The sequence below is a fragment of the Podarcis gaigeae genome, assembly GCF_964106915.1.
Source record: "Podarcis gaigeae genome assembly, chromosome: 17".
In the NCBI taxonomy this organism is placed as follows: domain Eukaryota; kingdom Metazoa; phylum Chordata; class Lepidosauria; order Squamata; family Lacertidae; genus Podarcis; species Podarcis gaigeae.
This window is the reverse complement of record NC_139694.1, coordinates 993973-1020901: the sequence shown is the minus strand read 5'-3', so window position 1 is coordinate 1020901 and position 26929 is coordinate 993973. Positions and strand designations below refer to the sequence as shown.

General features: G+C 42.6%; 2 protein-coding genes across 3 annotated transcripts in view; one reads left to right on the top strand and one right to left on the bottom strand.

Annotated features, from left to right (window-relative positions):
• The window catches only part of SIDT1 (SID1 transmembrane family member 1), a 44327-nt gene extending 40462 nt beyond the window's left edge, over positions 1 to 3865 (top strand). For both annotated transcript variants that reach the window (XM_083718821.1, XM_083718820.1), the window contains one exon: positions 1243 to 3865. In XM_083718821.1, the coding sequence (XP_083574947.1) occupies positions 1243 to 1305 (63 nt within the window). In that variant the 3' untranslated portion in view covers positions 1306 to 3865. The remainder of the gene's footprint in view (positions 1 to 1242) is intronic.
• USF3 (upstream transcription factor family member 3) lies at positions 3499 to 26929 on the bottom strand. Its single transcript, XM_083718130.1, has 7 exons — positions 26825 to 26929; positions 20852 to 20934; positions 20540 to 20601; positions 17516 to 17544; positions 17269 to 17351; positions 16497 to 16593; positions 3499 to 15229 (listed from the first exon to the last, which is right to left on the bottom strand). Exons 3-7 carry the CDS (start codon positions 20581 to 20583, stop codon positions 8808 to 8810), a joined length of 6675 nt encoding a protein of 2224 aa, XP_083574256.1. The 5' UTR covers positions 20584 to 20601; positions 20852 to 20934; positions 26825 to 26929; the 3' UTR covers positions 3499 to 8807.

Genomic DNA, 26929 nt, shown 5'->3' with positions numbered 1-26929 from the left:
CATGCTGGCCACATGACCCAGAAGCTGTACGCCGGCTCCCTCGGCCAATAAAGCGAGATGAGCGCCACAACCCCAGAGTCGGTCATGACTGGTCCCTATACCTATAGGATCTATACAAGCTGCATCAAAGCCCAAGAATCAAGAGGACAGATGCAGCCCACCTAAGCTGGCCCAAATTGTCCCAAGCAATCTTTAGCAAGCTGCACTGCTTTTCTCAAAATGTAACCACATGTATTGTGCATGGATAAGATGGCTGCAGCATTTGAATTGGGGCCTTCTGCACACAGATGGGCCTTTCTGCTTTTAGATCCTTTCCTGGGCCAACACCCACAAGAGGCTAAAATGTATAGCCTTGGGCGAGAAGAGTGCTGGTGCAGGCTGCTCTAGAGAAGCCCTCTCTTTCTGTTCCCCTGACCATTTGTGTTTGATCGGGAGGAAGAATAAAAAGGTAAAGGGACCCTTGACCATTAGGTCCAGTTGTGGCCGACTCTGGGGTTGCGGAGCTCATCCCGGTTTACTGGCCGAGGGAGCTGGCGTACAGCTTCCGGGTCATGTGGCCAGCAGGACTAAGCCGCTTCTGGCAAACCAGAGCAGCGCACGGAAACGCCGTTTACCTTCTCGCCGCAGTGGTACCTATTTATCTACTTGCACTGGTGTGCTTTCGAACTGCTAGGTTGGCAGGAGCAGGGACCGAGCAACGGGAGCTCACCCCATCACAGGGATTCGAACTGCCGACCTTCTGATCAGCAAGTCCTAGGCTCTGTGGTTTAACCCACAGCGCCACCCGCGTCCCTTTTGGGGAGGAAAAATAGAAGCAGCTAATAATCAGGAATAGGCTTCTGCAGATAGAAAATTATGTGCCCACTCAAACTCCATACTCGTTTGCTGCTAAAAATAATCCCACGAGGGAACCACAAAGATCATTTACTTCCATCCCCTGCAGTGCAGGAATCTTTCATCCAACATGGGGCTTGTACCCATGACCTTGACATCAGGACATTAGTTGCATCAACTAGGCTATCTCCCCACCGTTATTTGTTCCCAAAGGTTGGTGGGAGTGGGCAACACCATCTAGAACCTGAAAAGTTCCTTTTTTCTGGGGCATCATGGTGTTGGCTCTGCTTCCGCAAGAGGCTGAGTTGACCTTTGCCTGCCTGCTTTGGGGTTTGCGGACATGGGAGAGGGTGTTCTGCAGAACCACCCGGAAGACCAGACTCCAATCTTTGCCCTGCTTTCTTCTAGGTCCTGTTGACTCTGGATGACGACTTGGATTCTGTGCGGAGAGACAAGATACCCGTCTTCTGAACCGCAGGAAGTTTTGGTGGTGCTTGCTCAAACCCATTGTGTTGCCGGCCCAGGACAGTTGACGGAAAACAAACTTGTTGGTGTACACAAAGCGCATCAAGTACACACTGGGAAGAAACGTGTTCAACTGGCAAATAAGGAAGACCTGAACAGAGGACAGGAATCTTTTTGCAACTGGAGGGCTCAGGCTTGTATGCCAGATTGTTGGTAGGAAGTAGAGAGATGAGAATAATTATCTGGGGGTTCAGATCTTTTTCAGCCATCTGGTGAAGAATACAATTTACTCCCTGATGTTAATTTTAGTGGTGGAACTTACGCTTTCACTCACTGCCTGGAAACAGCGGGTATAAGTGCAATAGTGGTGAGACTTGAGAGATCTCTTGTATTGAAAAATCAAGCATGTATTGGCCATTGAAGCTATGGTTCTTAGTCTGATTCTTCCAATGTTTATGGCAAGCTGTTACCCTTTTTACTACTCATACCCAACTAATTTATCACTATTAGTTTACAATGGAGCAGCATCCTATCTGCTCCAGTACAAGAATGCGTTGAACCCACCCCTGTCTGCCAATAACAGTCCACCACCATTTTCTTTAAATTCCAATTTAAAAATTGCACACACCCTGTACCCTTCTTCCTCAGAGAGGCATTTCTTGGCTAATTTGAATAGCACAGCTAGAAGGGAAAAGCACATGCCTCAGAAAGGAGCTTTCCAATCTGGGCTACAGATGTTCTCTTCCTCATCCACAATCTGCCTCTCCTCTCCCTGCCATCATGTTATTATTTATAAAGCCATTTTTCAGGCCCCTGAAATGACAGTGTTGGATCTGTTCTCAAAGAGGGTAAAAGGCTCTGTGTTTTGCAGTGTTATGATACTTCAGGGTCTAGGAGTCCCCTATCTCTTCTGGCTGTTGCTGCAGCAGACTGCTCATGAATTCTTTTCAGAAAGCTGCAATTATTAACATTTGCTGTGAATGCCAAATGTTTTATTTTCTAAGGATGCCTTTCTCTTGATAAGAGGAAGAGGAACGGTTTTAGGAAGCAACTCTTACATTTTTCCTAAATTGCTTTAAATATTTTAGATTATACATAGCAGGGCACCGCGTTTCTTGTTTGTCCCCTGCTCTGCTAAATTTTTGAATCAAAAGTTGCTTCACTATGACTAGGTAAGGTAGTAATTATTCAGAAAGTGTATCGATCGAATCTGCCAAAATATCTGCCCGTTCTGCTGTTAATTCTTAAACCAGCTATTAAACCAGCTCAGACTGTGCTGTCTGCTTGCCTAGGTAAAAGTACTTTTGTATCAAAGTACCAGGTGCTGAAATTCTGCACTGATGTGTTTTACAATGTTTTCGTGTCAAATGCAATCAAATGTTTAAAAGAAACCTGAGAACTCAAAGAAAGATTAGTTCCATTCTTATATCAACTAAAAAAAACCAAACCCACCCAAAGCTTCTTCTGCACCCCTAACTTCTACCTCCTCCATGTCTGGAGGTTCATGAACCCCTTTTCAAATCCTTATCAACCTTTGTATTTCATAAAACTTGTGGCCAGCAATGGACAGTGTGAGGTGGAAAGGCTCCACCTCAGACATAAACTTGGTAGCTATGGGCACAATTCTGTCTCTGAGACTCAGGACACCTTCCATTGTCAATGGGTAAAATATCAGCCTGTCCTTCAGCTAAGAACTTTTGACAGAATGTAAGTGAAGCACTGTTGTTACTTCGTATGTATTATACATTGCATTTTTTCAGTGTTCCATTACCTAAATAGATGTTTAAACAGTAGTTTCCTTGTGCTTCTGATTTGTAAGTTTAGAGCCTTCCATTTCATGTTCATGCCAGTCTTTTCTTTCTTTCTTTAAAAGCACAGTCCAAATACTGAACCGACCAGCCATATGCTATAAAGTTCTAGAAGGAAGGGAACCCAGGAGAACAGGCCAAATCAGGCTCTTTCTTTTGGTCTCATCCCCCCAAACTTTTAGCCAGGGTTGGGGTGACAGGCAGAATTTGGATCAGCTAGTCAAAGTTGCTAACAGATAAAAAAGGAACATGAGAGTATATGGACCCAGATTGTAAACATAGAGGCATTCTTAAGTGAAACTTGCTAGCCCATTTAAAATGATAAATATATCTACAGCGCAGAAGTAGGCAGATCAAAGAAGTTAAAATTAGTTAAAAACCACAAAAAGAATTTCTTGACTTTAAATTCTTTACATTTTTTCTTTAAAAAATTACAGTTTATAAACTTTGGCTGCAACTTGCAGCCAGGATTTAAGCACAGGATCACAGGCATTGGGTTTTTTTTCCTGGAAGGGGGACAGGAAGTGGAACTAGAAAGTATCTAGAGTACGCAAAAAGGAAAGTACACAAACTGTACATTTTTAAAATAAAATACCATTTTGTTCATATCTATACAATTTTTACAATCAATAAATTGTTACATTTAATAAAAATCTGAGACCTTTCATCAAAACCACTGTTGTAAATATTTACATCTGAATGCAACGAATTTGTAAAAAGATGTCAAAATAAATGGAACCAAATCTTATTTACAATAATTCGTGTGCCTGATCAGCATCACCACACATTTCTGTACTAGGGCTTGAAAGAATCTAGAGGCTGAATGTAGAATTTTAGGGGATGCACTGCAGAAAAACTGTGGCGCAAATCAAGGGAATACATTTGTTACTTTCAAGAGAAGAGGGAAGCGTAGCTCACTCTGAGTTGTTTGAGGGAATCATAAGGGTATCGGGATGTCCGCTTCTGGCTTGGAGATGAAGCAATCTACCAAAGCTGGATGCCCCACAACCTATAATCTGTATGGTATCCAGTTTTCCATAATTGCTCCCATTAAAAGGGGCTGTCTGCTTGCACTCAGCAGAAACAATACAAGATGTGATATGCACACTCCGTTAAAGCTTCTATATTTACATGCAACTCATTTGCATGTGATAGTGAGAACAGCACAATGGTTCGTGTGTCCAGTCTGGCATCCCACTGGACCTACAAACTGCCAAGTGTTGCTTTTTTAAAGCTCCCTTAAGCAGTGCTGGTTAGAAGGTCACGCATAATGCAAAAGATCTTGATAAGATTACAAAATTGGACAGCAATGTTACTAAACTGGACAGCGCTATTAAGAAAATAAAGCTAAGAGATTATGAGTCAAATGGCTTGCTAGGACATAACAGACCAATTTGTTCAGCACATTCTGCAAAGGAGAGAGAGAAGATTTGTGCATGTTGGCTCTTTAGTGAAGAACACGACCGCCTGAAAGGAGGAGATAAGATGTGATTGAATGTATGGACTTTGTATCAGTTTGTACGCCAAGGATTCTACTGAGACATGGCAATTTTCGGCTAAACAGAACTCCCTGCGATCGCTCAAGCTCCTCCAGCACTTACGACAGCAAAACTGCCACCGCAGACAATGTCAAGACAGACATTTTAAAAAGGTCTTAACAGCACTAAGGTTCACATTAGCAGCTATCTACCCCAGTTGTGTCTACCAGAAAGTCCTTGTAAGAAGATTCAATATAGATAAAGCCCACAGAAGTCATTGATCTAGCTTATACCACAGAACACGCTGAACGGTTTAGCAGTCTTAATTTTTTCCCTCGTTAGAAAAGTGGGAAATAGACACCAATTTACAGAATTGAAAACATACACCCTCCCAGCTCTGTAGATGTCTTGCTAACTTGATGGTGGAGGCAGAACTAAAATAAAAACCATGGGGAGGGAAGGGGAGGGTCACAATAGATATTGGCTCAGAAGAAATAACACGCAGAAGCCTTTTCTCATGTTGAATGGCCTGTTTTCCTGCTCCCTTCCCCATTCTCTGCACTTAAACCACATCTAACCAGTTTACAGAATCCCCAACCTAAACACAACCTTTTGCATAGAAATGAACTTCTATGACAAATATAAAATAGTATAAAGGTAACCCAGGAAAACTAGGATTCTAACTTGCCATGTTTGTCTTGGAAAGTCACTCTTTACGTTTCCTCAGCTCCTCATTATTTGAGTATTTAACCTGAATTCCTCTGATGCAAAATGATAAGAAAACTGATTCTTCTCAATACTAGGAGTACCACTAACTGTATAGCACAGTCAACTAAAAACGGGGGGTGGAAGGTGGTTAAACAATGTAAGTTATAGAACAGTGAGGCAATACCAACGCAGTGTCAAGGCACAACATCATAATTTCTATAAAGTAGCAGTTTTCTTTCCCTTCCGTTTTCAAGACCAGAATATTTTTTTGAAAAACCAGTGTGTACTAATTATGAATAATTTTTAAAAAGAAAATGTTCATAGTTCATAAAGTTTAGTCCAGACACTGAAGACCTTTTCAAGTGCTTTTAAAAATACTTGACTAACCAATGCAACACAGAGCTCTCCATTTTCACTGGGACAAAACGGAAACTCGGCATGTGTCTACAACACGTAGCGCAGCAAAGTGCCCCTTCTACCCCCTAGCATGGGGCCCACAACAGAAAAGAGTTAACCTGCTATGTCCTCTTTCATTACAGAATTAAATTACGTGTAGAAATTTCAGGAATTTGATGTGAATGCTGTCCTAGGCTCCTTCAGTAGAGTGTGTTATAAATTTAGCAAATAATAATTGATTTGAATTTTTAACTTTTCTGTCAACAACCAAGATAGTCCTTCTGATTTCTGAACTACAAACCCCCCCCCAAACACAATTAGTCTAACAAACTTAAACAGGCTGAATAGTTAAGGATTTTTAAGGGGTCCTGCAGCTTTTTGGGGGGAGCGGAACACTAAGGAACAACTCCACATCCTTAGGAAATGAGTTATGTGGAGTAAGGCATGTCAAATACACCACTTTTGCTTATTAATCATGGCAAATGACAAGACTTTTATGCAGCAAGAGATAAAGCCTTCGAAGAAATAGTCCGATGTTCATTTCAGACATTATCCAAATGATATTATCAGAAACTCAGAGACAATTCTATGACATCTCTTAAGTAGTTAAATCATACAACACAGAGAGGTCTCCAAACTGAACCAAGTAGCTGGAATGACGTATGGAATGAAGAATCCAAATAACTGGTTACTTGACAATTGCTTTTGAAAAAATGATGCTAGGAATCCATGTGTTTTGATGTCTTCACATACATACATACATACATACATACATACATACATACATATGTCTTATCATGCTAGTATGCCCTTTGAAAATAATTACTGTATCCACCCTTTTCTTGAGACAATATATATGGAATCGAGCTCTTGATTACAACTATGGTAGCATATATTCTTTCACAGTGATGAATTCCCCAAGCACTTGGAGACCCAGAGATCCAGGCTGAATGACCCTGCCAAGCCAAGGAGCTGAAATCACCATGAGGATAGATGCTTCCAACATGCTATGCACAAACTATGGCCAAGAGAGCTGTTCGCAGTTTTAAAAATAATCTGGATGCCCTGGGGTTCTAAGTTTACCTTCACACACTGAATTCTAAGAGGAAACGGCTTGCTTTGCCATTGCTGATTGACAAAAACGTATGTTATGTGGCAGCTACAATAGCTGGAGTTAGAAGAAAGCAACAAGCCATGGGTCCTACCCTGAAAAGGTGAGCCAAGAGGATAGCATTTTGAAGCACATAAGGACACTTGAACTCCCGGGCAAACTGAAGGCACATCCTTCAAAGCAGAAATATGCTATTATAAATCAATGGTAAGCTTGCACACCCTTCTTTTAGATGTATGCAGAAAGTCAGAGTCCAAGATTCAAATTCCCTCTGTTTTCAGGCATGTGTCATGGAAGCTGTTCCACTCTGTCTTACCTTACCCTTTGTGAATCAGCCACTGCAATACTAGAAAGCTAACTTCCAGTTGGGCCAAGTGAACCTTCTGAGGTACTCATTAGAAAGCTGAGCTTGTGGATATTCCCACAGTTCTGATTCTGACCAAGCCACTTCAGATTTCCCACTGGAGATTACAATTCCCAGGAGGATCCCTGTTCTGGGACAGGAGGCCCTAAAAGCAACTGGTGCTGCTGAGGACATTGTTGAATCGCTATTCCAAGGCAGACCCACGCTGTAACTTCATTACAATTACTAAGCAATGACTATATACTATACCCGTTCTAAGATCCCTTTATATGCTACCTCTAAGGTTCTTCTTGGCTATCTAATTGCCTAAGTTTATTTCTTCCTTCAGTCCCACAAAGAAGTTAGCAATCACCAAGGAAGAAGCCCAGGCCAATTTCTTTACTGCCAGGGTCATAGCCTGGCTACCATCAGCTGAGGAAGACTCTTTGAAACAATATTGCTGTATGTTTTAAACTATCCAAAAGGGTGCCAAAAAAATTAAAATGTAACAATTACAAGATAAAATGAGCCATTCACCTATTACTTGCCACATTTCATCTATTAAGTTACTGACAAGTGCTTCTCGGCTGTAACTTTGCCTCATCAAGACCATCCCGTTTTGCTAAGTGCTCAAAACTTCACACGCTCCTCTTTCTGTTCCCAGCAAAGAGTTTCTGGACAGAAGGTGCTTTGTAAGTGCAAACCAATACATTTAAATAAGCACTTAATACTAATGTTGTATTTGCCTACAGTTTCACCCAACAATATTTGTCCCACAATGTGTTCCTATTACATGCTCTCAGGTTACAAGAGTTATCTGAGGGAAAAGGAAAGAAAAACATTACAAAGGTAAAAATGGAGATAATTCCCCTCCTCAAAAAAGTGATAAGCAAGACACAAAAAGGATACCCTGAGAAACTCACAGCATACAAGCTGTGGGGGAGAAATCAACATGTATGAACTGAACTGAACATAAAGGATTTTTAAAGAAATTCTATGGATTGTTAGCAGAAACAATGCTAAAAATAAAAGCCTCAGGAGAGCATTAAACTATATGTTTCAGAAGAGAGGCAGTATTTCCCATTACACGATACGTTAATACAGTTCCTCAGAAGCTAGGCATGGCACCAAGCTTTAAATGCCCATCAGAATTTATCACATGAAGTCAGCCCTATGAAAGATGTCTATGATAAACTTCAACACAAATCATAAAAGTGATCTAGTGTGCATTGACTCAAAACCTTTGTACCAATTTGAGATGTGTTTGAGACCCTCACGTACCTACTTCCTGGGCAAAAAAGAAAAACCACTCTCCAAGAACTATAAATGCAACTCTTCCGTTTCCCTGGACTTAATTTTGCACAAGGCTCATCTTGGCACAGGGGGTGATGATCTGGAACTCTGTTAAGACAGATCAAGGTGTTGGATTCTTACTCTTACTAGTAAGCATTGAGATAGGCACCTGCTACTTTAGCAACACGGGTATGTAGAAATACAGAAGCACCTGCTATTGTATATATACTTCCCACAAACAGTGATGCTACGAGTGGTCTTTTCAAGGATGGCAATCCCAAATGCATACATGGACACATGCATGTATATACACAAATATGCATACTACACACAGAAAACAAGTCACTATTCTAACTCCTGGCCACTGCATTTCATACAGCCGAACTGCAATCATGACCTAGAATATGGCTTATGTTGTGAGCAGGCCGGTTGGATGATTGCTTGGAAGAATCAGAAGCAGATGTGTTCGCTATGGAGAGCAGAGGCGAGATTGCGGAACCATCTGGAGGAAGAGCTGTAGCAATCTCTGGGAATAAAGAAGTCAAATTAAAATTGGACAAGTGAGATGAATTGGCCATATGCATTGGGGGCATGTCTGTCAAAAGGGGGAAACTTGGCTGGGCAAAGCCCACTGGCCTGGGAGGAGACAAGATGGAGCCAAAGCGATTGTTTAAACCTCCACCGCTTGGCTTCTCTGTGCTTGGATTAGGAAACATCTGGTTAGAAAAATAAGGGATTGAAATGTCATTGGAAAGGGTGGGATGGGCAGGAGAATATGGCGGATAAAAAGATGGCAACGTATTTTGAGGATCTACTGGAATCAGGGCTGGTGTTCGAGTAGTACTAGATTGAGTCACTGGTGGGATGAACGGTGCGTTGGCATTTATGGGCGGATTCATTCCACCCTCTGGAATAAAAGGGAATCCAAAATTTTGAGACAGACTGTGCTGATCAGGAGCTGCGCTATCATTAGTCATTTGTGGTCCTTCCGGCATGAATCGCACAATACTGCCTCTTTTTTCTAGAGCAGGTTGTTGCCTTCCAAGGAGCATACTACCACTGGCAGCCAAAGGAAGGTGGGGAAGACTAGGATCAAAGACATTTCCGTGTCTTTGATTTCCAGAACGATTTCTTTCAGGCTGGCGAATTTTAGAACCACTGTTATCCTGGAGAGGATGTCTTGATCGCTGAGTAACTGAAGAATTTGGTTGACGAACTGACGGTGGGACTTGCTCGGCGTTCCGAGAGACGGGCGGGTGGGTGAGAGGAGGTCGGACGACTCCATGCACATTGCTAGAAACTGGAGCATTCATGTGAGCCTTGGTTCCATGACTCTCTGTCATTCTCATGGGATTGGATTTCTGAACAGAAATATTGGGGCTTGTATTGCGACCCTGAATATCTCCAGAGGAACTTGAAAAGGGAATATTTAATGTATTGTTCCTATTATTAATAGCACCAAGAGACATATCGCAACTTTCCCTGTTCTGACCATCACCTTCTCTTCGAATGTGAATAGTGTCTCTTGCTGGGGGGCAATTATATTCAACAATAGAAGTGGCACACTGTGGATTTCTCTGGTGCTCTGCAATTGGTCTTTGGCCTCCACCGACTTGCTCTCCGAGATGAGGGACAAGTAAGCTCTGCATAAAACTTTGGTGGCATGTATTTTCATTGTCTCTTGGGGGAGGGAGAACATTTCCTGCTGAGATGCCCTGAACTGGCTGATAGGGCAACCTCTTCTGCCTGTCTAAGGGTGGTCCAGCATTCTGGGCAATTCGAAAAGCCTGGGTCTGCATACCTCTGAGGGATGACATTGAGGTCCCTATTTCACTGTTCCTTGAGGACTGCACATCAAACTGCTGGTTAGCGCCATTTGTCTTGAATGTCTGGCACTCCGAGAGTCTTTGAACATCTGCTCCAACCGTGTGGTCTACTGACATGCGTCCTTGCATGTTATGGATTACCAATCCTTTATTCCTAGACACATCAAGGTAATTTCTCATTTCAAGATTATCTGAAGCCCTCAAGCTCTGAATGGATATTCCTAGTCTCTGCTCTGAATTAGAGGGAGTCTTTCCAATAAGTGCTTCTGCGGAGTAGCTGCTAACCCTGTTTCTTTCTTGTCTGTGGGGGACACAGGTCATGTCGGATGACCTGGAGACCATACTAGGCTGGGACACCATTTGCTGCTCCAAAGCCCTGGAGGTCATAAGTCTTTGCATCTGGCCATGTCCTGTCACATGTTCAGAAGAAACTCCAGAAGCTGTCTGCCTGTTGCCCACATCTGGTGCTTGCTGGTGCAGAATGTCCTGATTCAGATGGCTCTGGGGGTGGTTGTGGTGAGTTCTGTTTGCAGTGGGGTTCTCGCACGTCTTCTCGGGCTGAGAAGACGCATAGTGCTGCTGCATTTGCTGCATCTGTGGGTGATGGGGGTGGGGTTGGCTGCTCTTGGACCGCGACTGGTCGCTTCCATGATGCTTCTGCTGTAAAGCAAGGGTGGGAGGCTGCTGGGCTGCTTGGATGAGGGTCCTTTTCTTCTGCATTTGTGCCTCTTGATGCATTACTCTTTGCTGGTGGACGCTGAGGGCTTGGGAATGGATAGGGCTTTCCGCATGAGAAATGTGATGCTGGAGTTGATACAACTGATGTCTTTCTCTTAAGTGCCCAGCCTGTTGTTGTTGTTGCTGCTGCTGCTGCTTTATATACGGATTGCCATGAAGGTGGGTCATTCCTTGAGTGGGAGCATGTTGAATAGCTTGCAGGTGCTGTCCTGACTGATCCGGGACAGAGGGCTGAGAATTACACTGGATTTCAGCTTGCCTCAGAGCAGGTGGCACAAAATTGCTGGTTGGGAACAACCGGCTAAGACTATCCGTGTGCCCTTGACTGCTCCCTGATACTGCCATATTGGAGGAGTTGGGGGGGATCTGGTTGACAAGGATTCGACTTTGATCTGAAATATCGTCAGCTGTTTGGTTCAGCAAAGCCATCCCTTCAAGCTGCATAGGTGCCGTCTGGCAGTGTTTCTGTCTCTTCGACGTGGAAAGCAGGTGATCATCTGGAACAGAACGTTTGACAGAGTCTTTGCGGCTTTCCTGGCTTTGCTGCTTTAAGTGTGGCTCATGCATCTGAGACGCCTGCATGGTGCTGGTCCGAACAGCAGACAGTTGTTCTGAAGCATAATCTGTCATTAGCACTGGAGAATGTCCTGGAGACTGAGTCATATATGGATTAGTGGGCATGGATGGAGTCATGGTCACAGGAACAGCTGGTTGGTCTGAAGTTGGGGGTAAACCTGAGCAGCTCACAACAGGGTGGATGATGCAGCTTTGATGTATGAGATTATTGACGCTTAAGCTTGAAGTGCTTGAAGACTGAGAGGCTGGAATTTGCAAGGTTACACTGGGCACTTCCACTCCAACGGAACAGCTTTGTTTTTCGACTGACCTATCAACGTTTATTTTCACTGCATTCTGGGTGCTGAAATTTCTTGGCACTGTTTCTATCGGGTCTGCATCTTTAATGGTGTGAGATTTAAAAGACTGGTCTCTTCTTAGAGATGCCACTTCATCATCCTTGGAAACAGCAGCTCCTGACACTGATGCTTTTGCATGGGCCTCTTGGTCAAAAATTGCTTTTGCTGCCAAAGCTACAATATCCGTTTGCTCTGAAAACGTACAGCTGTTGCATGTATTCACTGAAGTGTTGTTGGGAACATTTTCCCTGCATGTGTCTGGCAACATGGATGCAACTGAGAATCCACAACTGCTGCCTGAGCTAGTTGACATGGGAGAGTCTGCTTGTCTGTTAGCAGTGACTGTTTCTTGTTCGGAGGTACAGGAATGAGACTGTGCAAGGTTTTCCTCTTCAGTGTTCACCAGCAAGAGCCCCTCCTGCTTCTCTGCCAAGTCATTCGAGTCTATAATTGATTTAGTGTTTTGGGTGCGAAAATTAGGGTGTTCAACTTGGTCCGAGAAGTTTTTTTCCACAGCTTCTCCCACTTTACTGAAATCAGAGAAAATCTTCGTCAGGCCTTGCTCTTCTAACAAATCACTGGCCTGCATGACTATGGAACAATTTTGTTCCATTGTGCAGATTTCAGACACCTCTGTTCTGGGAACACCCTCTGCACTCGCCCCACTGTTTGCCACAGATGTCCCAGAAATATGAGAAGCTGTCACCTGAGAGTCAGAAGATGTTAAAGGGCTGGTGGGGATGCATTTGGGTGATTCTGATAACTTAGAATTTGTTGCTGAATTAGTTTGAGGAGGCAGAGATGAACACTCTCTGGAGACGGGAGCAACCACTTCAAACTGTTCTGAGGAGGCCGATTCGAGTGGCAACGATCTCGGCACTATAGCTGCATTCAGGTCAGAGGCCAGGGTAGTTTCCATATCTTGCTCAGCTCTCAGTCTCTCTTTGGGGTGGGAATTGGAAGCATCATTTTGGGCAACATCATTAGGTGCTACCCTATTTGCTTGTGATATGGCTAAGCTTTGCAACACATTATCAGGCATGCTTTCAAGCAAGATGTCACTTCCTGAATGCTCCGGGGTAGCCTCCACATCCCCACTATCAAGTTTCTTCAAACCTTTGCAAGAATTCACTCGACATGCAAGATTGCTGCTGGCCACCAAGCATTTTTTAGTACTTTTATTAGACCATTTTGAACCCAGACCAAAGGAGGTTTTGGGGGGTGAAGCACCCACTGAACATGAAACACTGGTTAACATTACATTCTCAGCAGCAGCAGAGGATGCTGCTGTAGCTGCCAGCAGAACATGGGTACTTGGTGTGGTTTGGCTGCTGACCGTTGGTGGATTTGTAGGCTGAGTGGTAGACCCCTGCAGACAGTTCTGTCCAGCCATCTGCGATATGCTTTGATTGAGGCTAGCTAAAGCACCAAATGTATTGAGGGCAACGTTTGTATTTGGATCTTCACTGGTGGTAGGCTGAATAACTTGCATAGGGGTTTGATCCGAACCTCCAGAACAGGACTTCACAGGCTTCAATGCAAACAGCTGCCCATTTAAAGAAATAGTCTGTGGAAGATGTTGGTTAGCCATTGCAACTGAAAACGTTTGTGTCGAGCCAGAAGATGGTGCAGAAGATGGCCTTGGCAAAATATGGACAAGATGCTTCCCACCAAACGTATGAGGGCCAGAGGCATTTTGCATAGGATTACTAGCACTTGCTGAGGGAGCGGCTCCATTTATAGGCATTCTGATAGGAGGAGGAGGAGGAGCAGAGAAAAGGGAGAGAGGATTTGGGTTAGCAGTCTGTATAATTACAATCTGCTGGCTGACGGTTTGGTTGGGGACTTCACTTCTCAACACTGGTGGACCTGCACTGGCATTTGAAGGCTGTAAAATGACGACGTTTTGTTTAGCAGGTGGTGCAGTGACAGATGGAGCTACTGGCTGGGGCACCTGAATCAGCTGCATAGGTGGATTCAATGGAAGGAGGCCGTTTGCAGGTTGTGCTACAACCTGCGTCTTAGTGACTAGCGGCTGCATAGGTAAGGCTGGGTAAGATGGCAAAGTAACCATGATTTGCTCAGCTGTTTGTTCACCAGCAGGTAGAGGATTATTTAAACTGGGAGCAGTTGTCAAAATCCTGTTAGGAGTGGATGCTGTAATGCTAGCATTGTTAACTGGCTGATTTAAGAGGGCTGCGTTTATGCTGGACAGAGTACGGTTTAGAGGCTGAACAGTATTCCCTGCCAGTTGCAAAGTAGTCCAAGTAGTCTGGGTGTTTCCAGCAGAAGTCATTCGCGTCAGGCTACCCATGGTTTTGGAATTTGAAGTGCCAGCAGCTGAAGAACTGGGAAAAGGCCACTTATCTATAGAAGCAGCAGGCAAAGTGTTAATTTCTGTTACAGCCTTCTGGATTTCTACAGCAGACGCTGCTGGTCCTCCGCTGCTTTTGAAGATGTTTCCTGCAGACGGCTTTCCATCAATGGAGAGCATTACAGATGGAGTACAAGTGGTATCAGCTGCAGAAACTACACAGCTTTCTAGGGATCCATTTCTTGAATCCTCTTTCGGGGGCAGGTCTGCCAGCTGAGCCAGAGATCTGTCCACACTAGCACTGAAAGGAAGGCTGTTGCTAGGCAAACCAGCTTTCTCAATTAACTTGAAAGTCTCTAGTTTATTTTTAGATTTGGAGATGTCATCTTCATCTTGTGGAGAACTCTGCATTTCAGGCTGTAGCCTCACTAGCTGCAAGGGATTCAGCGAGCTGTCAGCACTAGAACTAGTAGGTAGGCCTTGCTCGTTCTCAGAGGTAGAGTGCTCAATAATTTTCTTGGCTGGATTTGACGGGCCAGATACCAGTGGAGAAACTGAAGTCTGAACCCCTGATTTGATTTCTGCTGAATAGATACTAGAAATGGTCACAGGAGTGACTAGGTTGCAAGTCCTCTGGACAGGAACAACATTAGCAGTCTGCTTCTGTAAATTGTGACTGATATTAAAGGTTATTCCTTGGACTGATGCGCCCTGGTTGCTTCCGCCAAGCTGACTGCCATTGGAATATACAATGATGTTCTTCTGCAGCTGGTCACTGGGGATAACAACAGACACTTTTGCATTTTTCAGGTTTCCTTTCTTCTTTTGCTCTTGATCATTGGGGATAACAACAGAAACTTTTGCGTGCTTAAGGTTCCGTTTCCAGTGGACAGTGGGATCATCATAAAGGCAAATGTCATTGGCTTTCAATAATGCAATGTAGCGCCCATTTTCTTTCTGAAGTTCATCCAACTGCTTCCGGAGCTTTTTTATTTCTTCAGCTGCAGAGAAATAAAAAATTAATAAGTCCGAATGACCAAAGGTTCTGCAAAAGTCTACTACGGCTGATTTGTTTTAGGAGCAAGTGAAAATAGCATTAAAGAAAGCCCTTTCATCACCTCAACATCGGTTTCTGCTGTAATATGCAGAGCTTTTTTTTCTTTAAAAATGTTTAGGGGTACTCTCATTTTGACTCAAGAAAACCACCATTTTATGGTTCAAATCGGGAACGATAAAGACAAATAAATGGACAAAAATACAAAGATTCACAAAATGTTTAGGGGTATGCGTACCCCTGCATCCCCCCAGAAAAAAGCACTGGGAATATGTACTCAAACTCAGATTACATCCTTAGAGACTTAGGATTAAAAGGAGAGAACACAAGCTGCATGCAACACATCCCAGGCATCTCTAGCTAGAATATTTATAGGCAACAGGAAAGAAAACCCACTGCAAATTGGAGCCAATCATTACTGGGCAGACGGGTCAACTGTCCTGAATTGGTAGAGAGCAGCTTCATATGTTAACTGTATTTCACAAACTCAACATCTGAAGAAAACTACAGCCTGATGAATACTCTCAAGCAAGGAAACATTTCTATTGCTTTCATTCTATTATTTCTTTATTGTTCCAGTTCACACTGCATTTTTCCAAAAAAGGATAATTAGTCGTATGAAAATTAGGGGATCATAGAATGAACCGGCATCATCTAATGTAAATCCTAATAAACAACTACTACTGGGACTTGGATTTCAACCATGTTGCAGAATATTCAGAAATAACCTATTCTTTCTGTTTTGTTTGGATGAAGAAAACAGCTCCAATTATAACTGAGAGGCAACTTCATTTAGAAAAACTATAAAATTACAGTTCTTCTATAACTTAATTTACAAGTGTGGCAACATTTTTTAGAATTAACTTTACTGTTGCTTTTTTCAATCATGTTCAACTTCTTCATATAAAATTTGTATTGTGAAAGAGAATTAGCATATCGGCACACCAAGATTATGTTGTTAGCAAGGTATAAAATTAGCAAATCTGCTTTTTAATAAAAGATTGGGACTACTTTTATTAGGATAAGGAAAATTACAATCCAAAACACAAATATTAAGCAAACAGCATTCAATCTGCAGGATAGCGAATCTATCATTTGATAACAGTTCCGGAGGAAAGGTGGAGTAGCAGTTAGACAAAGAATGTTTAGTTTGAAATGTATGTACAATAAAAACAGAGGTATTCTAGTGAGAGTATTCTAGCCAGTCCATTCACCTTGCTCATTGTTTCCTCCATTCAGCAGGAGCTCATCGTTTTGCCTTTTCATTTCTGTTATATATTGATATGCCTGGTCAAGGATCATGTTCTTACTCTGCAAGGGAACATGTGGATAATTAGGAAAAACATTCAGAGACTCAGTCTGAAATACAAACAGGCCTACTTATTATTATCATTAAAGTTGTATACCACAGCAGTTTAGGCACTAGCAACTTCAGTATTGGATTACTGCACTGCAGAGTTGCTGAACAGAAGTGAGACCCTGTCAGTCTCTAACGCCTATGTTCAATGGTTGGCAATTTGTTTCTGGGCCAAGCTTTAGGTGTTACTATTAGTATATAAAGACATTTACAGTTTGAAACCAGTTTACTTGCTGGAGCACGTCTCCGACATATGCCCACTTAACTGGAACTAGCACTACAGGTGCCACATAATACTCATTACACACTTGTAAGAAATTGATATTTTTGTGTGGCAGCACCCGCACTTTAGAAATCCCTGCCTATTGACATCGCCCAAGCACCTTCACTGTACTCTTTTCGGTGTCTGCTTAAATCATTTTTGTTTAGCAAGCCTATCCACACCTGTAGATGTTGACGTCTTTTCATCTCTTTACTGATCATTCTAATAATCTTTAAATGTTTAAATTGTTTTAACTGTTTTCATTGATAATTTAAATATTTCATACTTAGAGGTTTTATTACAGCCAAGCAGTATATAAATTTTGTTACATAAATAAATATTCAGCTGCCATGAAGAGCAGACTAACTTGTTTCAGCGCTGGGGAGCATGGAATTAGTTCACCAATTCGGTTTATTCCAGCATTGATTTTCTTCTTTCGATGCCTCTCCACTAGCAAAAACAGAACACATAAGGTGTATAACAGTACATTGATAGCATATCCAGAAACAATAAGACTTCTCTTTTGATTGAGAAGGCATAAATTTGCATGATGGTGGAAGGAAGAACTCGAAGAGGAATGATTGCTCCACTCTGACAACAGCTGAAGCTCTTACCTGCATTATGAGTCTCACGGTTTTTCTTTCTGTTAAAAAAAAGGTAACATGTAAATGGCTAAATTACAATATTTGCTATCTACGAAGTTTTCTTTAATCAATCTATTTTCTTTACTCTGCCAGCAAATGCACAAAAGGAAGAAGAGAAATAACCACATTTGCTGTAAGGATCCCCAAGATATATATCTGGCTTGCATTATTTATATAAATATAAATTACATATATGCCACATTTTGGGACACAGCCTAGCCAAGGCAGTTTGCAATATCATAAAAAGAATAATAAATATAATGACCTAAGACAACCTAACAAAAGTAGCACATTAACAAAGGCCATTTGAAACAGTTACAAAGATTAAAAAAACAGAGCTATATTTTGTAGATACCTCTGTAGAAAAAAGCCTTTAGGAAAAGGCAGAAAGAAAAAGGTGAGTCTATAGTGCCCATTTAAAAATCCACAGCATAGAGGCTATGCTAATCTCTATGAGGAAAAATTTTCATAATATGGGAGCCACCACAGAAAAGGTCCAACCACTTTGGCTTGCCAATTGGATTGACTTCATAGGCAGAGCCTCTGAGGCAAATCACAATGCCCAGCAAGGTTCATATGAGTGCAGGTGGTATTTCAAATAACTCAGTCCCAAACTGTTTGGGTCTTCAAAGAGTAAAACCAAGACTTTGTATCGGGTGCAGAAACATACTGGTAACGAGTCCAACTATTACAAAATTGGTGTCACATCCTCTGATTGCTTTTGCACCCAATAGCAGCCAAGCAGCAGCTTTCTGTTCCAGTTAAGCACACTGCAGCAGTCTAACCTGGATGCAACTAGTGCATGGATTACTGAGGGAAGGTCCAATCTCTCTACATAAAGCCACAGCTGGTATATCAGTCTAACCTAGTAAAAGGCACTCCTAGCCAAAGATGCAACCAGACAACACTAGGTCCAGGAGAGGCCTCAAGCTACAAACTTGGTCCTTTAGGGGGAGTGTAACCCTTTGCCATCCTGAGCACCTTCATCTTGTCTGGATTAAGCCTCAGCTTCTTCCCCCTAATCCACCTTCCAAAACTATCTCCAGACAGCCATTCAGGAGTTTCACAGACTTCCTTGGATTTGCAGATGGAAATGAGAGGCAGAGCTGGGTATTGTGTTGTACTAGATTTTTATTGGGCTGTAGACTGCACATGATCTGATCTCCTCCCGGAGTTCCCTTCACAAAAGCATAACAATAGTTGAGGTCATCACTGACAGACTCTGACACTGCACTTTCTTGCTAAAAGAATCACGAAAACCAAAGCCAAAGGAAAAGGCAGTTAGAAAAAGATGAGTCTATAGAGCCCATTTAAAAATCCACAGCATAGAGGCCATGCTAATCTCTATGACGAAAAAATTTTCAGAATATGGGAGCCACCCCAGAAAAGGTCCTACCACTTTGGCTTGCCAATTGCCTGCCAAAGGCATAGTACTACTCCCCAATTAGTGGGGCTTAATGATGTGTGTACTGTGTTATTTAAGGAACAGCCATCCTTTACTTCAAGGCAACTCTCGCCCCATTGGTGCTGCATTTTTCATACTTATGGAAATTATCATAATTTTATGTACTCTTACTATCCTAAGCATGTTTTTGCACTAAGTTTCCTTATTTTGTAGGTTTGACTGCACACTTGTATACCAATCATGGGACTAGAAACTTGACCAAAGAGAACAAATTAAGTTATAACCACTTCTCATCATGTGCAGGCTATGCAGAGCTGGGTAAAGACAAGAAAATACCTTCTCTACCTTACTGAACCCCACCTTTATACGGAAGTCCAACCGTTCTTAAACCAAGGCATGCTTTCCCTAATGAGGCCTCCCGCTGCTGATGCCCTTCCACTGTTCGGCTTCCGTTCTTAGACCGAGGTAAAGTTCGCAAACCGGAACACTACTTCCGGTTTTGCAGAGTTCGTAAACCAAACAGTTCATAAACAGTACTATTCTTAAACTGAGGTACCACTGTACTTATTAATGACTAATGACTAAGGAACTCAGCAATAAGAACAGTGGTGCAGCTGAGCTTCCATTTCTCTGCAGGTGAACATGAGAACATTAGTGAACATGAGAAGTAACATAACCTATCTGGAGAGGTCTCATATAAGAAACTTAGCAGATGCAAGGATATAAAATGTGGGTTAAAAACACTAAAGCACATTCAACTCTAGGGCTTAGAAAGTACTGTTCAGATGAATAGTACCAGTGTACACCAGTGGTGATATGGCACATAAGTATGGACCTGTCCCCACATTGCTGGCAGAGATCTTTTCCTTATCTTGTTATAAGGGAAGTTCAGCACAGGGTTAGAACAGGTTTATTATTGATTGGTCATATTTCATGTTGCATGTAAATAATGCACAGGTGTACTGGTTTGTTTGTTTCTTTGATTGTTCATTTAACACACTAAAAAACATTTATTTAAAAAATTTTAAATGTCAGATGTGACATGGAAAGGACCATACAGTGGTACCTCGGGTTAAGAACTTAATTCATTCTGGAGGTCCGTTCTTAACCTCAAACTGTTCTTAACCTGAAGCACCACTTTAGCTAATGGGGCCTCCTGCTGCCGCGCGAATTCTGCTCTCACCCTGAAGCAAAGTTCTTAACCAGAGATACTATTTCTGGGTTAGTGGAGTCGGTAACCTGAAGCGTCTGTAACCCGAGGTACCACTGTGACACTGAACATAATCGTCTTTGACTTCACCTAATAGCAACACTTGTAAAAGCTTAAGTTGTTATGCTCCCGTTGCCACCACCTGCCTAGAAAACTAGTTTACATTAGACTGACCTACACTTAATCTGATGCAAAGGCTGCCCAGGTCATTATCTGTAGTGGCTTTTTACAAGGAGCTGAAACATAATAAGAGAGACTGACAAGGATGATCTTACACACACATATTTGTGAGTAAGGTTCACTGAACTCAACAGAGCTTGCTTCCAAATAAATAGGCGAAGAATTGCATTGTAATTCTATTTGTGAACAGGACACTTACCGGTGTTGTTTCTTAAGAGGAGCCTTTTCTGTCATCTCTGGCATAGTTTGAGAGATGAGGATCTAGAAGAACAGAACCAAAAGTAACGATTCTAGAAGCACCGATCATTATTGTTCCATCTGAAAAACCTGACTCTCAAGTATTTTTTTCTTCACAGTTAAACTTCCACTGGCTTCTTTTAGATCAGCATAACCTAATAAATTGCACCACAAAGGACATTAACTAGCCTGCTAGGCCTCATTTGTAGCCTAAAAGAAGATGCAACAATGCAAAGCTTCTCTACAGGTGACTAGGTAGATTATTTATACTCACCACTGGTGAGTGGCTGTTTACAAGACTGCAATAGTACTCCAGCTTCTACTGTGTTGATGTTTCTCAAACCATACTTCACAATCCTAAGTGAGACAGATAGAATTTATTGGAATTATAAGGACCTCTGCTTACATTTAAAGGTTACAGTCATTGGAATAATTAAATACATTCTTTTAAATGAAACTTGAGTAATAGGAGGGGGAGTGAAACCAAGCTCTGTTTAGTTTACTGTAGTTAAATAGATTTTTTTACCCCACCTTTCAGCATATCTGCCCTCCCAAGACACATTACAATATAATGATACAATGATCTGGTTTGTGTACCACTAATAACCATTAGTATGGCTTAAATTTGGTTCAACATTCTCCCTCTTTGTAAAGTGGAACTCCACAAATATTTATGAACTTCCAAACTCAACTTTTCTTGGGTTTGAGTTGGCTACTGAGACTCATGTGCTGGTAACCTCACGTTTGGATTACTGTAATGTGCTCTATGTGAGGCTGCCTTACAACTAGTCCAGAGACTGCAGTTGGTACAGAATGCCACAGCCCAGGTGGTTAATTGTGCTTCTTACTGGGCATGTACTGGGTAGCACTAAAGGTTCTGCTATGGTTCTATAGGTCAATGAACCAGTTTTAACATCTTGTTACCTACATATACAGCCCTAAACAACACTGGACATGGTTACCTGAAAAATCAGTTTCACCTCCACTGCTCAGTAAGACCATTAAGATCAACAAACAGAACCTGATTAGTTTTATCATTCATGCCCTAATAATGTGGTGTCAGGCTTTTTCACTCGTGGCACCAGTGTTGTGGAATGTACTGGCATCCCATTGCCTTTTGAAGACACACCTGGCATACCCTTGATCTCTTCACCTAAGTCTCCTACTTTAATTCTTGTGCTGTTTTAATGGGGCTGTTTCAATTAATATTTTAATCACTGAAGTTTGCATTTTAACATCCCAATTGGATTGTTTTCCAGTGGACTTAAATTATGGCATACCATTATGTATTTTTACAGTGTTGTTCTTTGTTTTGTAAACTACTTAGAAATCAACTGGGCATTAAGTGGTATATTCATTATTAATAATAATTTCAGAGATTAAGGCACAGGGCCAAGCTAAACATGGCCAGACAGCCACATTCGTTGTTCATGTGCCAGCTCCATTCATGTATAAGGCCTGGAAGGGTGATCATGGCTTTTACATCAAGAGACTTACCATACCGGCCCGAATATAAGCCACCCCCCGAATATAAGCTGCACCTTTAAATGTAAATGGAGAAAAAGAAAAAACAATAATACCCGGGCTGCTTCCTGGGGGGGGGGGTGTCCCCACACCACTTTGCCAGCGGCCTTCCCCTTTCCCCCGCTTGGGAGCGGTGGAGAGGCAGCGCTTTGCTGGCGGTGTAAGGTAATGAATGTAAGCCGCACTTTAACTTTTCATGGTCAGGATTTGAGGGGAAAGTGCGGCTTATGTTCAGGCCAATATGGTACCTGGTTCTCTTTTTCTTTTACTTACACCTGTTACTTCAAATCAGACCCCCCACCCTAGTATCCTACTAGTAAGGCAAAAAGGTAAAGGCCCCCTGGACGGTTAAGTCAAGTCAAAGGCGACTATGGGGTTGTGTTGCTCATCTTGCTTTCAGGCCAAGGGAGCCGGCGTTTGTCCACAGACAGTTTCCTACTAGTAGCATCTAGTAAGTTAGCATCACATAAATCATGCTTGGGGATAAGGAAACTTTATTTCCCTCTGTCTTTGTACCTATTGCTGAGATCTTGTGAGTTTAGTAGAAGCCAATGGCAAGCAGTGTTAGAGCAGAACAAGCAACTCTGTGGACAAAGCATCATAATAAACAAAGACATTGATTCCAGGGACAGTGGGACTCAGCATTGCTGGTAGAATTTACAGGCTCTTGCAAGTACACTCTAGATCTTTTGAGTATTTTCCTTATGGTATGTTGTTTGAGGAGAATATAAACTATCCTCACTTCTTATTAAATGCAGTTCAGACAACACTCCAACTGCAATGAATTTTCTGTAAAGTATGCAATGCTTTGTGGATTTTCTTAACAATTGGAAGTGACTCTTGTAGAAAATGAATTTCAGTGAGCTAGCAGTCATCAAAAACTGCAAGTGATTTACAGAATAAGAATGGTTAACCAATGTACTTACTTTCTCTTAACAAGAATGAGTTTGCAAGAGAAATTTACTTTGAGGAGTTAATTAATTTAGCAATGAAAAAGTACACAAAACACAAAAACTGGTCTATATATAAAATGTTTGTACACATGCTGGTCCATTAGAATAAAAAATAAAAGCACTGATGGGATACTATATTCATAAGGACCAACCAAAAAGTTAAAATAGGCAAAACCATTTATAGGACTCATATTCAGGCTAGGCGTTTGGGGGCATGGCTGAAAAGCCTCAATTACAGTAGGCCATGGTATAATTTTGGAAATGCAAAAAATATAATTTCAGAATTAAAAGACAAACTTTTATTTAATGCCTCATGCAACTGTATCTATTGGATGGGATTATGGGATGCGTGTGGGAGGGGGTTGGTGTTATAAATTTAAAAATTTTAAAAATAAATTTGTAGCGGGACCAGAAAAACAATGCTTGGGCATGCTACCAATCAATCTTAATCCTAATCATGTTGACTTGAAAGTAGTATTTACTGATTTACTTTTGAAGAGGAGGCTGCAATCCTATACAATCACCAGGGAACAAATCCCTCTAAACTCAACCGACACAAGTGGGACTGCATTGTTAGGACTGTAGTCTGTGTTTCTTAATATGGTTGTCAGAATGTAAAGTTAAGTATATAGAAGAAAATTTAAAAGTACAGGCGACTCCCAATATATGCCGAGGTTGTGTTCCATGGACAATGCCTAAAGCCAAAATAGGATATAGTCAAAACACACTGAATTCAATGGTGAGTGAGAGTACCAAAACTTCCACCATTGCTTGCCCCCTTTTTCATGTTTTTTATATTTTTTTGCCAAGCATTTAAACACAAAATACAATTGCATTATCACAAAAAGCTGTACAGAGTATGTCTGCCTATGATGAGTAGGAGTGTGTGTGTGTGTGTAAATAAAACATGAAGGGGTTAATTAAAAAATGGGCACAAAACAAGAGAATAAATTTACCATTAATACATTTAGCTTGAATAATGAAAGTGTATGTCCTAACTATAAAACAACAATAATACCAGAACAGTGTCTCAGGACAGCCATGTGAGCAAGCAAACTCACTAGTCATACAAATTAGGAGGATGTGATTTTTATATGGCATCTTAATCTGGCATCTCATAACTTCCAAAACGTTTCCATATCTCAATTCAATAATCTTCACAAAAGCCCTGTACAAAAACTTAGCATTATTATTTTCTTCATATTGCCAGTCCCAGACTGAGATTATATTATTATTATTATTATTATTATTATTATTATTAATAATAATAATAATAATAATATGCACTACTATTGCCAGGCTTTTTTTCTGTGGCACCCAACATAGCCATGTTATCAAATGGGTATTTTGGTAACTAGACTCCTTGCTCCCTTTCCTACAAGCAAAATCCAGATTATAATGCATTATATAGTCCGCTGCAAAGTGCTTAGCATACTTCAATCTATCTATCTATCTATCTATCTATCTCTCTATCTATCTATCTATCTATCTATCTATCTTGTAAGGATAACAGCTACACAGGGAGAGTCCCACTGCAACCAATCACCTAGTCCTGAGGTCGGTTTCTGACTGCAGCCCCCAAGATGCCTCCTTCCTGCAAAATTTACAAACAAGGCACGGAGCTACAACCAGTCTTCCCTTGCGCATCCCCAGCATCTTATCTGCTCCAGGGGCTACACTGCCTCTGCACATGGAGGCTTCTGCTGGCCACCCTGTTCAGACCTCCCCAGTCCAGACACGAAGTGCATGGCCTGCAACACTTCGGGGTCAGCCTTGGAAGCCTAATCCCCTCAACACCCCCCCACCCTGCCTGGCAAAGAAAGCCGCAACAGGGAGGAATGGACATTTGGGGCAGCCCAGGGAAGGGAGGCCACCCCACCTCCACAAAACCTACTATTATTATTATTATTATTATTATTATTATTATTATTATTATTGAATTTGTATACCACCTTATACCCGGAGGTCTCAGAGGGGTTCACAGAACAAAACCCAAATATAAAACCACAAAATAGATCATCGAAATAAAAGCAACAACCCAATAACCCGTCTCCGGTAGTTGGTTGTCTCATAGCTGAACTCTTGAGGAAATATAATGTGTGAATCTGTGAAAGAAGAAGGTACTCACTTCTCACCCCACCAGATGATAATTCCAGTGCTTTTTTTCTTTAAAAAATGTTTAGGGCTACAGTACAGTGGTACCTTGGGTTAAGTACTTAATTCGTTCCAGAGGTCCGTTCTTAAACTGTTCTTAAACTGAAGCAGCACTTTAGCTAATGCGGCCTCCTGCTGCTGCCGCCGCATGATTTCTGTTCTCATCCTGAAGCAGGTTCTTAACCTGAAGTACTATTTCTGCATTAACGGAGTCTGTAACCTGAAGCGTATTTAACCTGAAGTGTATGTAACCCAAGTTACCACTGTATTGCACTTCTTAATGCATGCCAGCCTTCCTTCTGGATCATGTTAGCGAACACCTTCTACCCAAATACAGTGGTACCTCAGATTAAATACTGAATTCGTTCTGGAGGTCCGTTCTTAACCTGAAACTATTCTTAACCTGAAGCACCACTTTAGCTAATGGGGCCTCCTGCTGTTGCTATGCCACTGTTCTCATCCTGAAGCAAAGTTCTGAACCCGAGGTACTATTTCTGGGATAGCGGAGTCTGTAACCTGAAGCATCTGTAACTCGAGGTACCACTGTCCTCTCCTTTTCCTCCTCATACTGAAATACTGCCCCTCAATGAGGCCAAACTTAAGAGGCACAAAACGTTTAGGGGTCTGCGTCCCCCTGCCAGAAAAAAAGCACTGGATAATTCCCAAAATACTGAACACCATGTAGTGCAGCAGCAAATACAGTGGTACTTCTGGTTACGTACTTAGTTCATTCCGGAGGTCCATTCTTAACCTGAAACTGTTCTTAACCTGAAGCACCACTTTAGCTAATGGGGCCTCCCGCTGCTGCCGCACGATTTGTGTTCTCATCCTGAAGCAAAGTTCTTAACCTGAAGCACTATTTCTGGGTTAGCGGAGTCTGTAACCTGAAGCATCTGTAACTCGAGGTACCACTGTACTCTCCCTTTTCCTACTCATATTGACAGTGGCGCAGCGTGGGTTGTCAGCACCCGGGGCAAGGCAAGTAATTTGCGCCCCCTAACCCGTGGATTTGCGCCCCCTAACCCTAACCCTCAGATGTTGCGCCCGGTGCGGCCGGCCCCCCCTGCACCCCCCACGCCACGCCACTGCATATTGAAATACAGTGGTACCTCGGGTTACAGACGCTTCAGGTTCCAGAGTCCGCTAACCCAGAAATAGTGCTTCAGGTTAAGAACAGTTTCAGGTTAAGAACAGACCTCAGGAACGAATTAAGTATACGTAACCCGAGGTAGCACTGTACTGCCCCTCAATGAGGCCAAACTTAGCTGCACAAAACGTTGACGGGTCAGAATAAAAGCCCTGGATAGATACCCCACCATGTATTGCAGCAGCAGCAGCAGCAGCACCTACTGGGAGCTGGGGGGGGGGGACGACGGGGCGCGACCCCCGCCTGCCTGCCGCCCCTCAGCAGCTCCCCGGGGGAGGCGTCGAGGGAGGCCCCCCCCCTACACACGTTTTGACGCGGCCCCGGCGGCCCCTGACAAGCGGCCGGGCGAACTGTCACTTCGGCGTGAGGCGGGGACGGAGCGGGCCGGGCCGGGTGCGAGGGGCGCCGGCCTTCCCCTCACGCCGCCAACGCCACGACGCCGCCCCCGCCCGCGACCTGAGGGACTCACCGCCGGAGCGCCGGGCGGGCTGAGCGGCTGCGGCCCCACCGCGGGGACCATCCTCCGCCTCTTCCTTCCCTCCGCCTCCCCTCACGCCGACTCCGCCTTCTCCTC

What these genes read in the sequence shown, in the direction of transcription:
- USF3 (XM_083718130.1), bottom strand. Translation starts at nt 20,583, where the DNA reads ATGCCAGAGATGACAGAAAAGGCTCCTCTTAAGAAACAACACCG. An exon ending in CCTCTTAAGAAACAACACCG is followed by an intron (nt 17,545 to 20,539) that starts GTAAGTGTCCTG and finishes TTTTTTTAACAG; the next exon opens with AAAGAAAAACCGTGAGACTC. An exon ending in TGGAGGAAACAATGAGCAAG is followed by an intron (nt 15,230 to 16,496) that starts GTGAATGGACTG and finishes ATTTCTCTGCAG; the next exon opens with CTGAAGAAATAAAAAAGCTC.